The sequence below is a fragment of the Marmota flaviventris genome, chromosome 5, assembly GCF_047511675.1.
Source record: "Marmota flaviventris isolate mMarFla1 chromosome 5, mMarFla1.hap1, whole genome shotgun sequence".
Classification (NCBI taxonomy): Eukaryota; Metazoa; Chordata; class Mammalia; order Rodentia; family Sciuridae; genus Marmota; species Marmota flaviventris.
In genome coordinates this window covers 161598093-161613343 of record NC_092502.1, presented here as the reverse complement: position 1 = coordinate 161613343, position 15251 = coordinate 161598093, and the positions used below count along the sequence as shown (strand labels likewise).

The 15251-nt window shown below is 53.1% G+C and overlaps 1 protein-coding gene across 1 annotated transcript in view; it reads left to right on the top strand.

The window, feature by feature from the left end:
- The window catches only part of Adamts16 (ADAM metallopeptidase with thrombospondin type 1 motif 16), a 122601-nt gene extending 112199 nt beyond the window's left edge, over positions 1 to 10402 (top strand). The window contains exons 22-23 of the mRNA XM_027943926.2: positions 8725 to 8872; positions 9597 to 10402. Of these exons, the coding sequence (XP_027799727.2) occupies positions 8725 to 8872; positions 9597 to 9712 (264 nt within the window). The 3' untranslated portion in view covers positions 9713 to 10402. The remainder of the gene's footprint in view (positions 1 to 8724; positions 8873 to 9596) is intronic.
- Positions 10403 to 15251: the final 4849 nt, after the last annotated feature.

Below are 15251 nucleotides of genomic sequence, written 5' to 3'. Positions count from 1 at the left end.
TTCCTGGGCGTTTCGTTCTGAGGATGGACTCCAAATGTCACTCAGCCCTACAGGCCCTGCGTGTATTGTTCTGAGTTTCTGTCCCATTAAGTGTAAAGAAATGTAATGGTTTTGGTCATATCTGGGCAGGATTTCTCAGAGAGGGGTGTGAATGGGAAGAAATGTGAGATCTGGAGTAAGTCACCAGCTGTCAGTTTGTAGTTTAACCACGAGGCTATGAAAAGTAGAGAGGCCATTGACACCCTGGGAATGCAGTGGCCTGCCTGGGCGCTGGGAACTGGCTGGCCTCTGCTGAGTGCCCACTGTTTTCCCTCGGGGTTTCTCTCATGCCATGCTCCTCCTCTTCCCACACGTCCTCCACTCTAAGGAAGAACTCAGCCGAGACTGTGTCCTACCCCATCCCTCATCCTGTTTCCTGCTTGGGTTCCCAGCAGCCTCGGCTCTCTCTGGGTCTGGGGTCCTGCTTCCCAGGCCCTTGGTTTCTGGATTCCCTCTTGTCTGGAACCACGCTTAGCTCCTCTCCCGCCTGCTGGGATTCCTGCCACAGGCCAGGAGGACGCAGACCATGGGTGCCGGGGTCCTGCATGCAACCCCCGCTCCACCGGCCAGCAGTCTAGCCTCGCATCTGTCCAGCTCAGGGACATTTTCCTTTTGTGACTATCTGGTCAGCTGGCAGCAGAGTGAGCCATGGGCTCCTGTCATACAGAAACACCTCCGTCCCTGGCCAGTGTCCCAAAGCTTGTCAGGTACATTTGCTCCAACATACCCGAGGTAAAGTCCCAAGTTTATCAGATGCACAGGGGCATCAGGCCGCCCCACCCAGGGCTTTCCTGCAGCCCCAGCTGGTGCCCTTGTGGATTCCAGCACCCAATCCCAGGGAACACGGGCTGGTATCTGTGCCACGTCACTTTCAGAAGCACCTTCCAGGGTTCAGGTCTCTCTCCAAGACATTTCCCAAATGGTCTTTCCAGTGCCTGGTGCCAGAGAATGGTCTTCCCCTGGTCTAACTCCTGCCACTGCCCACAAAGGGGACCTGCTGGGACAGTGACCAAGCACCCTTCTCCCACTTTGTCCACTCACTCTCCTTGTGCCGGCCTGTCCCAGGAGCCTGCATCACAGCGAGTGTTACTCCTGGCTCCCAGCGTCAGTAAGGGAGGGCGCCCAGGGAGGGTGCGGCCCCCTTGAGGAAGCGTGCACACACACCCCCCAGCCCCCAAGGCCTGATAAAAGAAGTGTGGACACAGCACAGACTGCTGTCTGGAGCATCCCAGGTACCCGCCCCTCCCACCTGGAGCCTCATGCAGCTGCCGCAGGCCCAGACAGGGGAGATCCCTGCAGATCACCAAGGGGACGATGTTTAGCCACAGGTCACAGGTGGAAGCATCTGCTAGGTGTTTTACACACATGTTCTATGTACTGCACTTGCACACGTATGAACACCACATGCGCACATATCCATGTATGTACATGCTGTGCACGTGCTGTATTGTGCTTAGCACTGCACCCAGCCCACGCTCAGGGAATGCTTGATGAGTGGGTGGATTTGCAGGGAAACGAGTCCAATGAGTGCACTGGGGCAGCTGCTTCAGGCCTTGTTGGAGAGCCCACTCCTCGCAGGGGAGGGGGTGCCCTTGTCTTGAGGTTCATTTTCATTGTCTGCCAGCGTGGCAGGCTCTGCCAAGGGACCCACTCGTAGCTCATCATCCCTGATAGCCAAAGACAATGCCAGCTTGCCTGCCGGTGTGTCCCCCCAGATTCCCAGGATTGAGCTGGAGAGCAGGCTGCTGGGGTCGGGAGGTCCAGGCTGTCCCTGCACATGTGCATGTCAGGTGCGTGAGGGGAGCTCCTGGAGAAAGCAAACCGAGGGCAGCCAGTGACTCATCAACAGTTGCCCACAGTTCACATCCCGCCAGGCGCCATGTCGCCAGGCCCATAGACTCCAGTGACCAATTTGATCTGAGTATGTTTGAAGGATTGAAGAATTGTGATTGGACCCACTGGGCAAGGCCACTGGAGCCCACTCCACAGGCCAGGTGGTACTTGCCTACACAACCCGTCCTGGGAAGGAAATATGTGTCCATGGAGTCAGGGGCTCACTGAGCAGGTGGCCAGGGGTGAGGTCCAAGAATGGACAGAGCCTGGAGCTGAGCAACCCACTGTGTCTCACATGCTTAGCCAGCCTAGGGTCTGGTTCCCTGGCAGTGACCGGCTCTCCCCAACCTGGTTCTCTCCTTAGGTTGACTTTATCCTAACCATGGTGTGTTCAAGGCCAACCTCAGCAATTTAGTGAGACCCTGTCTCTAAAATATAAAAAGGGCTGGGGTGTGACTGTAGTTAAAAGCCCTTGACTTCAATCCCCAGTACCTAAAACAAAAACCACACACACACACACACACACACACACACACACACATACACACACCCCTTTGTTTTTATTTTACTGAAGCCCAAAGAAAACAGACATCTTAACAGAACCAACTACGTCCATCATGGAATGATTTTCAGAATTAGATAAAAGCTCATTAGAATAATAGCAGTTTAAAATCCCCCCACACGATGCCATACTTCACCCCACTGATGCTGTGGGTATGCAGGTATGACGAGCCCAGGTCTGGTCCTCACCAGGGAAGGACACTGAGGATCCTAAGGTGAGTCCCGCCCCCAACCCCAGCTGTTAACCCCGACTGCTCAGCACGGAGCCGGCCAGCACATTTAGAAAGAGTAAAACAAGGTTTACTAATATTTAACTCAAACCCAAACCTAAAACCAAAAGGACATCTTCAATCGTTTTTGCAAGTCTGAAGAATCCCATCTGGTCGTCTAATATATGATTTTTTACCACCAGCAGACTAACGTCTCCATCCACTGTGACTCATCCACTGTTAGGAGACTGCAGCTGTTATGGGAAAGGTGATAACTCAAGGGGCTACGCTTGCCGTGAGCACTTGTACCCATGGCTGTGCCCTCAAACTGGGACGTTGCCAGTGTAGTGAATGGCCGGTGACCACTGAGCTCTGCCACCAGACAGGCTTATTCTTGTAGCAATTGAAAGTCCTTGTTCCTGGTTTGCTTGGTGGGGCTTCTGCAGATCTAATGGCGTTGCTTATCCCCACATTTTACGGTGGGCGTGGTGAAGCACTGGCCAGATCATTTTAGTCATGTGGGCTTAGTCAGGTGGTTCCCACACTGTTTGGTCTGGGAACGGCTTGAGCGGGATCACCTGTTGGACTGTGTCTCGCTCCACATGACAGAGATGAATGTGGCCCTGCTGAGTGTGTGGGGGCCCCAGCTCTCTCTCTGGGAGCCCTTTACCAGGACTGTGCACAGACTGACGGAGGAGCACACTGCACTGTGAGGAGTGAGCAGCCATGTCACAGACGGAGCGCTGGGTTTGCACCCTGGTAACTGTGGCTCTCATGCAGTGCCAAATGCCGACCTCTAACAAGGGCACCCGCGCACCTCGTCCTCACAGCTGCCATGTGGCCAGGACCGGGCGAGGACAGCTCACCACCACTGACGGGCCGTGGTACACCTCCCGAGTTCAAGGGAGCTGGGCTTGTGACGGACTGAATTGGCACCACAGCTACAGCCCAAAGCTCCTCAACTCAGGTTTGCAGCATAAGCCACCAGAAGCTGCCCTGGGTCAGGCCACTGAGACCTGCGTGGTTCCATTCTCAGTCGAGTTGGCATTTTGGCTCTGGAACAGAGGGACAAGTTACAGTGCAAAGAAGCTCTAGAGTTGAAGGCAGAGAATGCATGGAGGCCCAGCAGAAAACGGCACATCAAAGGAGAATTTAATGGGGACCTCTCAGTGGAGACACGACAGGCGGGAGATGAAAGCCAGAAACCTGTGGCCCACGGAAGTGGGCAAGTACTTAGGTATTCACTGTCCCCTGTGCTTGGGGGACAACTATCCCATGCGAGAAGCCCCATGATCTCAATGTGTCCTATGAGTGACAGGGTAGGGCAGTCAGAACATCAGGCGCCACTTGGAGACTGGCAGTCACCATGTTCCACTGGCATTTTTCCACAAAGCTCAATGGCCTAGAAAAGAAGTACTTCTCTCATTTAAAAACAACAAAAGTGCTAGAAGCAAACATTATTATTTGCTTTTCTTTGATTTATTTTACTAATGACTGAGAGTAACCATCTTTCCCATTCACCTCATTGTGTTGTTTCCTAAAGTGAGCCACTGGTCTCTCTAAAATCAGACATCAGATCACTAGTGACACGGGAGACTCCGGGGTCTTAGACTCTCAGAAAGAAGAGAATCGGGCTCTTCACCATTTTGAATAATGTGTTCTCAGGACCTGTCTTATGTTAGACCCACTGGAGTGGGTGGGTTCATGAGACCCAATCTGGATCTGCAGCATTTTTCTGATAACAGCAAGGTGGTCTTTCTGATAATCAGCAAGGTGGTCTCCCAGCCGAGGAATAAATGTCATCCCAAGGCAGCTGACTCCATACTGGAACTGCCAGAAGACGCTCACTGCTGGTGCCTGGGAAGGACTGTCCCCCTGGATACTGCAGTGACTCTTCCACATCTCTGCCCATCTTCCCAGCTGGACAGAGTCTTGGCAATTGGGAGTCTTGGGCTCACTGCAATGGCTTCAGGCTGGGCAGGGTTGAGAACAACAGGAAGGGAGGCAAGGAGAGGTTCTCTGGGTGCAGGAAGGTGCCAGCACTGTGAGATGCTGCCCATCCCTGGCAGAGCCCACTGGAGTGCAGGGTGGTCCTGCTCTGTATCCTCACCCCACCACCACGTCTCACAACCAGGCCAGGGTGCGCTCACCCATCAACAGCCCAGTCCTGTTGGGGAGCCTCCATACCAGTAGGAGAAGTGGACCTTAAAGAATGTCCACACTGATCCTGCAGAGCTGCTGGGACTTGGGGCTGTACTGTGTTGGGGGGGAGTTTTATGCATAGAAGGATTCATTTAGAATAAGGGGCCAAGGGTCTTCTCCAAGGCTACAACTGGACGGAGTGAGAAGCAGCCCATTGAGAATAAGGGATGATGGCGTTTGCAAAGGCCACACTTTGGAAAAAGCCTCGATCTTTTTATTTATTTATTTATTTATTTATTTATTTATTTATTTATTTATTTATTCATTCTGTCTTCTACTATTTTTTTTTTAAATTAGTTGCTCAAGACAATACAATGATCTTGAGCCTCGATCTTTTTAAAGGGTGATCTGGTTCAGCATTCACAGTCAGAACACTTTGACTCCTTGGACCCTTTCTGTTAGAGGTAGAGGTAGCTGAGGTCATTTCTGAAAAGTATAAAAGGGAACAGCACAGCAATGGAACTGAAAACCTGGGCAGCAGCTCCCCCAGCGTGTCCCCACTTGTAGCCACAGTGACATTGTTAGAATACAGGCTCCCAGAAGCCTCCCACACCAGCCCAAGCTCAGGTTTTTGTTGGGGACTCGGCAGTCTATTTATCAGGTCCTCCAGGTGATTCCATGCACATTCAAAAGTGAGAACTGTGGTCTGGGGAAGGAGTCAACAATTGGCCCTGGGTGGGGGTTGAATGAGCAGGTCACTGTGACTGAGCAGCATGGAGGCCTATCTGGGCCATCAGCAGGAGGCTCAGTTGAGTCTCATGAAGCTGGAGGAGGAAGCCAAAGCTTTAGCCTCCAGGTCCAGGGTCCAGACTGTCTTTTCACTGAGCATTATTTTCCCCCGTGGTGCTGTTTCAGTGACTTGCCCACCGTCTTGTCTTGTCTAACCGTGGCCTCCTGGTCTCTTCCTGTCCCTGCCTGGCCCACAGGTCTCCACCCCTGGAGTTCACTTGGTGGTCAAGGGGTCCAGGTGCTTCTTAGCTGAGTTTGCCTGGGAACCAGAGGCTGCCCAACTCAGCGGACAGTCTGGAATGGGAGTTCTAAACACCCTGCTGAGATCTGAGCCACCATGTTAGTGCTGTTGACAAACAACTTGCATTTTTTTCCTTCCTGGAGAGAAATGAACACACATTTTCAAGTCTCTTATTTCCCTTCCATCTCCTTGTATAATAATGTCTTTATTGATTCAAAACATTCTTTTCAAAATATTTTCAGAGTTTGGAGCTTTGCATCTTAGTTCCTCCAGTTTACATGATAGATGCAAATTTTGAGGAATTTAGAGGCTGTTTATCCCACAAGTATGTTTTCCCTGGGGAACTTTAAACCGTTCTAGACCAAGGCTTCTCATACTTACTGTGTGTCTGAATCATCAGAGCCTGGTGCAGATTCCGATCCAGCCATGTGGGGAGGCCAAGAGTCAGCACCACCTCAAGGTCCCAGCTGTTCACCGCTGCACCAAAGACATGTGGAGAATTGGGTTTTAAAGCACCCTGAGGCCAGGGCCAGTCGCTGTGTTCATCACTGAGTATCTGCCGCCTAGAATAATACCTGGTACAGAAGAGATGAGTGATTAATATTTGTTGAGTAAGAGAATCAATGACAAAAATGAATCAAACCAGATATTAATTATTTTATGACTGATGAAAGTCTCTGGAGAGCTCTCTTGATTGCTAAGGTGGGCATAATACCCTTAGCAAGAGTAGAATTCTTCCCCAGCTGCTGATTAGGAAAGAAATTCAGCCTGAAGGATGGAATATGTTGTGGACCCCAACAGATGTGGATATGCCCAATGAGACCCTGGGAATGGCCATCTCAGCACGGCACATCCGTGCCCCAAAGCCCTCGGTGCAACCCCGACATGCAGAACACAGAACAGAGGCAGAGCTGTGTTTCCACAGAATGCTCAGAAAGATGTTGTAAGCAACAGGAAACGTCTGGCTCTATCGTGGGTGACCCTGATAATTCAGAAACCAGACATGAATCTGCCCGTATCATTATTTGTTCATTTACCATGGACATATATCAAAACTGAATTATTGGTGACTTTTGCTGAAACTGGCGTTGAAGTGAGGGGCTAAGCCTCCGAGAAATGCTCCAGACAGAGGCCCAGGGCCTGCTCTGCCTTAACCAGAGAGCAGAAAGCGAATGACTGCTTCAGCTTAGAGTCACAGTGTTCCCACCTCTACCTTCCCGAGGGTACAGGAAGATGTTTTACTTGCTCCATCACCTGGTTGCTCTTCCAGGGGACTTAAGGTCACTTTGAAAGTGCTGATTGCAGCAGATCCTAGAGAGGCAAAGAAAGCTGGGCCTCAGGTTGGCTGCTCCTGTGGGCTGGTGCCAGCCATGGAGAGCCCCCACAGCCTCTGCTGTGACAGGCTGCAGCGGGACTCCAGGACGTGGTCTTCAAGGTTTGGGTGAGCAGTGTTGGTCATGAATGTCCCCAGATTTGCACAGCCTTATCCCTCAAGCTAAGCACCCACTTAGTTTGGCACCACACACCCGGAGTTTTGAACCCTGATCTGGGCCATCTTCTGCAGGTCTTCTTTCATGGCTTAACCCTTAACACTGTCGAGCTGGTAGCCTTGTTGGAGCGCCAAGTACGTGATTTAGTCTAGACTTGTGTAGTGGCCTTTTGAGGTGGATTAATCACAATGGGTCCAGGTGCCGCTGCCTCTCTAGTCACTTACCCCCTGATTTCTTTGCCCCAGTGGATCTTGGATGGGTCCAGTTCACAGTTTGTGGTGTGTGCACCCAGCCAGCTGATGAAGGATCATCTACTGGGCACACCCCTTCCTTCTCTGCTCCTGCCCAGAGCCCTGGGATGTGAAGGCCCAGGCACAATGAGCAGTGATCCCTGCAGCTGGCAGAACCGCCCAGGCACTGCAGCCGGTGAACCTGGGGTGGAGCAGTGACCAGGAGCTGGCTCATGAAGCCTTTCCCAGTGAGGACCACCTGAAGGGTGGCTGAGTGAGGACATTCCCTGAAGGATTGGTTCTTTTACATCGGACACAGAGAGCAAAACTGATATCACCAGAAATGCACCCATTTCCTGCGTTCATCAGACCATCAATGGCTCCCCAAGAACATTCCAGGCTTATGATAACCTTTCCCCTCTGTCCATACCTGAAGTTAATCGAGGACCTGGGCAGCAACCACAGTCATAGAGGGAGACCACCTGGGCAAGGGGGATGCTTGGGAGGGGAAGGAAGAGGAACCCTGCATTCCACAGTAGCCAGGGCTGGTGTAGGCCCTAAGAGTTAGGGGAGAACCAACAGGTAAGAAAGTACCTTTGCCCTGCTTCTGGGTCTGACATCAGCAATATTCTCTCAAATACTTAATTAGAAACCAAAAAGGGGAACCTCTTGTTCTGTAATCAAAGAATAACTCATGGGTAACCTTCTTGGAGGTTGGAACCTAAGGGTATTTTTTTTCTCACTATTGCCTATTTGAGGAGATAACATGCCAATCCATGAATATCCGTTATTATTTGGTATAATTATTTTTACCAAGTTTACTCTGCCCCAGAGTGCCTGATCTCAGGAGTTCCCTCGGGCTGTAGCTGTTGAAACCCCAGCCTGAGTGACCCCAGTCATACCAGGGCTGCCTCCCACCTGAGCACCTGGAAGGGTCACCAGCTGGCTCAGAAATCTCCTGCAGGAGCCCAACCCAGTGCCCAGCATGAAGCACTCTTGGAGAGGGGGTGAGCAGGGGCAGTTTGTCTGTACTGGGGCTGAGCATCACTTCAGATGCCTTTTATTGACCCTCATCCTCACTGAAGATGTGCTGGCATGCAACAGCTGCCTTCTTTGGTGGGTGGGCACAGTGATGCCAGCCCTGTGCTGGGACCTGGCAGCCTGGTTACCATTCTGTGTTGCTCTCGCAGTGCTCAGCCAGCTGTGGGGGAGGTGTGCAGAGGCGTTCTGTGCAGTGCATGGCAGGGGGCCGGCCAGCCTCTGACTGCTCACCACACCAGAAGCCTGAGTCCTCCCTGGCCTGCAACACTCACTTCTGCACCATCCCAGAGAAGAAAGGTGAGCACTGGAGCCCCTCATGTGGGATGGGGGTGTCAGGTTTCAGGAGTAGTTCCTTGGAAGGCCTGTGGAAGTGGGGGTGCCCATGGCTGGAGAAATCCAGAGTTGGGCCTTCTGTCCATTATGCCCTTTCTTTTTTGTCACTTCGTCCTCCAGTTTTACAATAAAATAGTTACGAAGCAGGCCTCTGCCATCTTCATGCCTCCTTAGAAAGACAGAGCTGTTTGTGATGTAAGTCTGACCTTAAAAGGCATATGATTCCTGACTCTGGCAAGGCTATTTACAATACTTGAAGAAGAAAAATTTAACTAACGGAGCTTTTCACCCTGCATTACACAAAGGTCTCACTTTCTTCTAATGGTCTCAAAACACCACCCGTGCCTGAGGCAGCTGCAGAGCTGGCAATCTGCCATGGTTCCTCTGACAGCAAATGGAACAGGGGACAAGGAATGGGCTCACCCAGAGAAGAAGGCAGTTGGTGTTCAGTCCTAGAGAACCCATCATCTTGGAGGATGGGTGATTGGGTGGGTGCATGTAACACAAGAAGAAGCTCAAAATTTTTCCAGAAACTCCCACAGGTCTTGGGAAAAGTAGAAGTTCTACAGGTTTCTGTTAGACCTGAAGAGCTGCCCTCCAATGATAAGTCTGCCATTATTTAGCAAGCAGAGGTCTGCCGATGCTGTGCTCAGTGCACTTGGCTAACGTAGAGTGTGCTTGTTTCTAGACACCTTCTGCAAAGACTACTTCCACTGGTGCCACCTGGTGCCTCAGCATGGGATGTGCAGCCACAAATTCTACGGCAAGCAGTGCTGCAAGACTTGCTCCAAGTCCAACCTGTGAGTCGGACCGGCCCCCACGCAGAGAAGACACTGAGCAGCAGAGGAGTCTCAGCACAGAGTCTCTGTACCGTCCACAGTGGGATGCCTCCAAGGAAGCTTCAGCTGGAACAGGGAACACAGTGCTAGGCCCTTTGACCCAGAGTGCATGCACAAGTGTTTCAGGGTGAGGCACATGCATACCCGTGCCCATGCAGTGCACGGTCTCCTGTTGGGGTGACCTGTGGGGCCCTTTGGGCTAATCTCTGGCATATCAGGCAGGAGGGCCCACACTGTGAAGCAGGAGAAGCAGTGCTCAACCACATTTACATTCCAGCTAAATCAGTCCAAAGACAGGCAGAGCTGACCATGCTGAACACTAAACGATTGGTGCTTTGTAAAATGAAGGAGAGGCTGTGAAATAAGAAAAGTGCACTAACATACCAGCTTCCCGCCTCACCTCAGAGGCCCCTCTGCGCTCAGGGTTGGAGGGGCAGGTGCTGTGGAGCTCCCTGGCTCTGCCCAGGCTCCCCCTCCTACCCCAGTGGCCATGGGAGTTTAGGTCATCCCTCAGGTGCTCCCAGGCCCCTGATCTGGACATTGCTTGTGAACCCAAAGAGGGAAATCCCTGCTCAAGGGCCTCTTCCCCTTCAGACGCAGGCGCTGGAGGAGAGACCTTCCTACTTACTGTTTTATCTTTCTCAGTTACTTACCAGCGAGGTTTCCTATTCGAACCTGTTTCTTAGTGCTTTTCTGGTTTAAATGATGGATTGGATGAACAGGTTACAGCAAGATCTGACTCTCCCGGCATTAGGGGTTCCTGCCATGAGAGATGTCTGCGGAGCAGTCTGTGTGATCATAACCGGAAGCCTTGCGGTCTGATTTTGTGTGTCGTGGGGTTTTCAAATTCATTCTGTGAGTTTGGTTGTTTCTGTGGAACAGGTCGAGGAGGAAGGCCGGCTGCACCGTGGGCCTCCACCGTCTCCCTATCCTCATTGGTGCTTAATTCTGGCTCCCCTCCTATGGTGTGGCTCCGTTCTGAATGGGCATCTGGATATTTATATTTGCCGAAGTTTTATAATAAATTTTATATTGTACGGAAAGCCCCTGAGTGGCACTGTGACTCTCCGTGAGCTTTGCTTCCCAGATGGAGGGCTGGCAGGAGATACTGGAAAGTGAGCCTCACAGAGGGAGGAGCAGGGCTGGAGGGTTTCAGAAAGGGCTGGACTAGACCAGGAGAGATGCTTCCGTGAGGCAGAGGCTGCAGGGGTGACGGTGGCCTCCGGCAATGGAGGTTTGGTGCCATGTCCAGTGGGAAAGGTGTCCTGACCCTGCGACCCCTGCTTGCCAATCAGCATTCTCCAAAGAAGCAGAACCAATAGGACATACAGAGAAAAGTGGGGTGATGGGTTAAGGAACTGGCTTGCCTAATTGTGGAGCCTGGATACCCTGAAACCATACAGAGGACTGCAAAGCTGGACATTTAAGGCTGAGTGGATGTGGCCTTCCTGGGTCTGCCTCCATGAGACAGCGAGCGGGCTGCATACTTGGGCAGGGTCCCCATGGTGCCAGCTTGGGACAGAATCCCTTCTTAGTGAGACCTCAGTGCTGGTGTCTAAGGGCTCATCTGATGAGACTGAGGCCCACCCATGGAGTGGAGGGAGATAGGCTTTCCTCAAAGTCTACTGACTTACCCTAATCGCATCTACAAAATGCCCTGACAGCGTCTAGTCTGGTGTCTGTCACGGAGTCTGTCCAAGCTGACACATGAACTCATCCACTGTAGTCCCCACGGTTGGATGTAACCAGCCCACAGGAAGCCACTGCTGCCCCGTGGTTGAGGCGACCCTGGCCCCTCAGAGTGTCAACTGCTGACGAGCAGCTCCACGGGGTCGGCCCCAGGCCCCTGGAGAGCCTGCCTGGTTCACAGAAAACCTGCATTCGCTCAGCCCACACCACCCGTAGCTGGGCCTGAGCACGGGAGGAGATGGCCCTCATCCCATTTCACAGAGAGGAAATCAGGACAGGAAACAAATGTGGCTCTCCCTAGAATCACACACCAGGAAAAACGTCTCTGAGGGGTGCTAGGAGAAAAGGGGCCACCTATTTCACCGCCAAAACGCCAGCACCAGGGACCTGTTGATTCTCCAAGGCACTCAGCGGGTCTCTAGGCCTCTGCACAGAGAGGACTTCCAGTGTCCATGCTTACTGTTCTCAGTAGCTCCTCATCAGACACCTGCTGGGTGGAGCTGAGAGGGGGCAAGAGCGGCCCAGATGTGGTCCCTACCCAGGGACCCCATCTATCTCTGTCAGAGAGAAAATGCACAGCCACATATTGATGCAGTTCAAGGCTGATCAGGCCCCAGAGGACAGGGTCAGGGACAGGCAAAGGAAGAGATTTGCTTCTGCTCAGAAGGGAAATGATGGGTCAGAGAGGGGAAGCTTTGATCAGGTGCTTAAAATGGAAGAAATCACAAGCAGTCGGAGGAAGGCGTAGCGGGCATCTGTGCCCATCCGGGGAAGGTGCTGGGCAGTCGAGGGAGGGCCAAGGGCTGCCCAGGGCCAAGGCTTGAGGGGGCTGTGGGACTGACCAGTACCGGTGAATCCCCCTCACCTGGGCGGGGCCCCTCCAGCTCACATCCTGACAAGGAGGAGGAGGGGCTCTGGTTCAGACCTGCCAGGCCCACCCAGAGCCTGCACCTGCTGCAGCCCCACTCGTGCTCAGCCACAGGAGCAGTCGACAGCACTGCGTGCCACATCACTCACCGGCTGCCAGTCAGCCGGGGCACAGCTGGGTTGGACCAAGGAGCAAGTACCCTCACCTCCACGTGGACCCTCCTGATGGACAGGCCTGAGCCCCCCATGGCAGCCTCTCTGCTGGCTGCCCTCCCTCAGCGGTAGCCAGCGCAGCCCCTCCCACCCCAGCCAGAGTGAGGTGGACCCACCCAGCCCTCCCAGTGGTGTCCAGACACCTGGAGAGCTCCTGGGAACCACATGCTGGGCCCTGCTCTGCCCCCCACTTCAGGGCTCGGAAATATCTGTCCTCAGGGAGCCTCTGTTCATGCAGAGTGACCAGGCTTGAGGATTTTCTGTTTTCCTGTCCTTGTTTGTTCCTAATGTAGTCTCAGCAATTTGGGCTGGAAAAGTTCTAGGTACAAAACTTATGGACGCCCCGGGGATGAGTGGAGGGCAGGATGATCCACCACCCACACCCCCGTGTGAAATGCCCTGAGCTCCCAGCACAGGTGGGTCCCCGGTCACTGTTCTTCACCCCGTTTCTTTCTCACTGCACTCAGCCTCAGTCTCTCAGCCTCAGCCTCAGTCTCTCAGCCTCAGCCTCAGCCTCAGCCACATACTCCCAGAAATGGCAGCTCCCAGGAAGTGGCTCTCTGGTTCTGGTGACCCGATCCTGAGGAATCCTGGTGTGCTGTGCACTGCCCCGATCTCCAAGTGTCATGGGGCCAGGCTGGTGGAGAGCTGGGAGGCGTCTTCATGACCGGCACAGGGCCCGGGCACCTGCAGGGGCTGACACTGGACTCTGGCTTTGAGACCTGGGATTCACCTCTTCACGGGGATTTTCCCTGCTTGTTTCTCAGTTGCTTTCAGAGGCCACAAGGGAATCACAGACAGCCTTTGTCCTTCTCTGCCTGGGCCCCCAGGAACCTTGCCAGGTGCTGCTCCCTGGAGCCCGAGGGCAGGGTGGGGGCCATCCCAGTGCTCCAGGAACCAGCCCCCAGGAATTCCCTGCTGAGCCAGGCGTGGGCAGAACAAAGCTGTGGGAGGAGGAGGAAGCAGCACAGACAGACACCCCAGAGCTGGCAGTAGCAGCCCTGCCTCCCAGTCTGCCGTCTGCCCATCTGTCTCCCTGCAACTCTGCAAAATCTCCCTGCCTAAATTCCTGGCTCCCAGCAACCCTGACGAGGAAGGTCTACGGGAGACTTCAGAAAGGGAAGCACCCCCAGCACAGCCCAGCACTCCCTCTGGGGCCTTCCTAGGTCAGAGCTCACCCCAGCCCACCCCAAACCTGCTGTGCTGCTGGGCTTTGTCATTCTGAGCAGCAGCTTCTGGAAAACCAAACCACCACCTCAGCCTGGAGCCTCATTAAGTGCTGGGTGCTCACGCCTCTGCCTCCGGGCATGCAGGGACCTCCCGGGGTCTGCTGAGTCTCCCCTGGCAGGGAGGCCAGATTCCCAGGCTCAACTCTGACTCTGGTACTAGGCACCTCTCCACGCTTCTTGTCCCTGTCCCTCAGGCGCAAGGAGTGTATCATGGCCCCATATCTGCTTTTCACTTCCTTCAGGAGGATGGAGTCCTGTGGTCTCTTGGAGCTGGAGAAAATCTCAGGGACACTGTAGTCAGACCTTCTCTCAGTCAGCGTGGTCCCTGTGATGATGATAACCTCCAGATCCCATGGCATGCAGCCATGAAGGTTATCTCTTTCCTGTCTCATGTTGACTCACATGACTTTGGTTCTGTTCTCTGCCTTTTCTTCAGCCCTGAATCCAAGTGGAAGGATGGCTCCTATCCAGGACTTCCTGTTCCACTGACCCAGGAAAAACAGTAAGAAATTACTAGAAATGCAGGCTGCCTCTCAATGCCTCTGCCTACTGTGGGCACACTGTGGCTTGCACCCACACCCCACTGGCTGAACACAGGACATGGTCAAGTCCTGTGTGGTCGGTGGCATGGTGGGATATATAAGGCCCTGTGCCAAGAAGGAATGAAAACTGCAGAAGAGTGATACCATCAATCACATGTGCAGGGTGGTCAGTTCCAAGCTAAATAAGGCAGGGTCCCTTCCCTTGGGGTGTACAGTGAACAGGTATGTTATATTAGCTACCCATGTGACCTTATGTAAGTCAATTCACCTCCCTGGCTGTTGGATTTGTTATTTATAAAAAGCACTTCACTCTTCCAGGTTCCTCCAAGAGTATAGGATGCTAGATGCTAGTGCTTCCCTCTCACTTACTATTATGCAGTCAATTCTTCACTTAAAGTCACACCCCAGCCTTAAGAACAGGACTGAGGCTCACGTGGTGTTGACGAAGAGGAAGTTCTGCTGTCAGAAGCCAGACACACAGAGTTCTGGAGAATTTTTAAGGATGATTTTGGTGATGCCTTTTGAAAGCCTTATACAACCACATTCATACTGCAGGTCATGGACAGAGCAGAAACCACCTCTGATACGTGGACAGGCCAGGTGGGTAGAGTCCAGGACAACTTGCCCCCTTGGCGAAGAAGGGGATCAAACGCGACTTTGAGATCCTCCTGCCAGTGGCCTCCAGCAGGAGTCGTACCCATGCTCACATCCTGCCATCACACTGACAGTGGCCTGGCTCCCTTCTGGGGTCTGGATGTCACAGAGGAGCTTCCCAGTGCTCACAGCTGCCGCCAGGGGACCATGACTTCATGATGGGGATTTATTCTCTGATCTCAGGGCTGTGGATGGCTGGCCCTGTGGCAGATGCCCCAGCAGGAGGCTGAAAACCACAAAGGATCTGTGGTGGGTCTGAAATCACAAGAGCGAATCCCAAGCCTGGAGAGTGCCAGCAGCACCTGCGTCC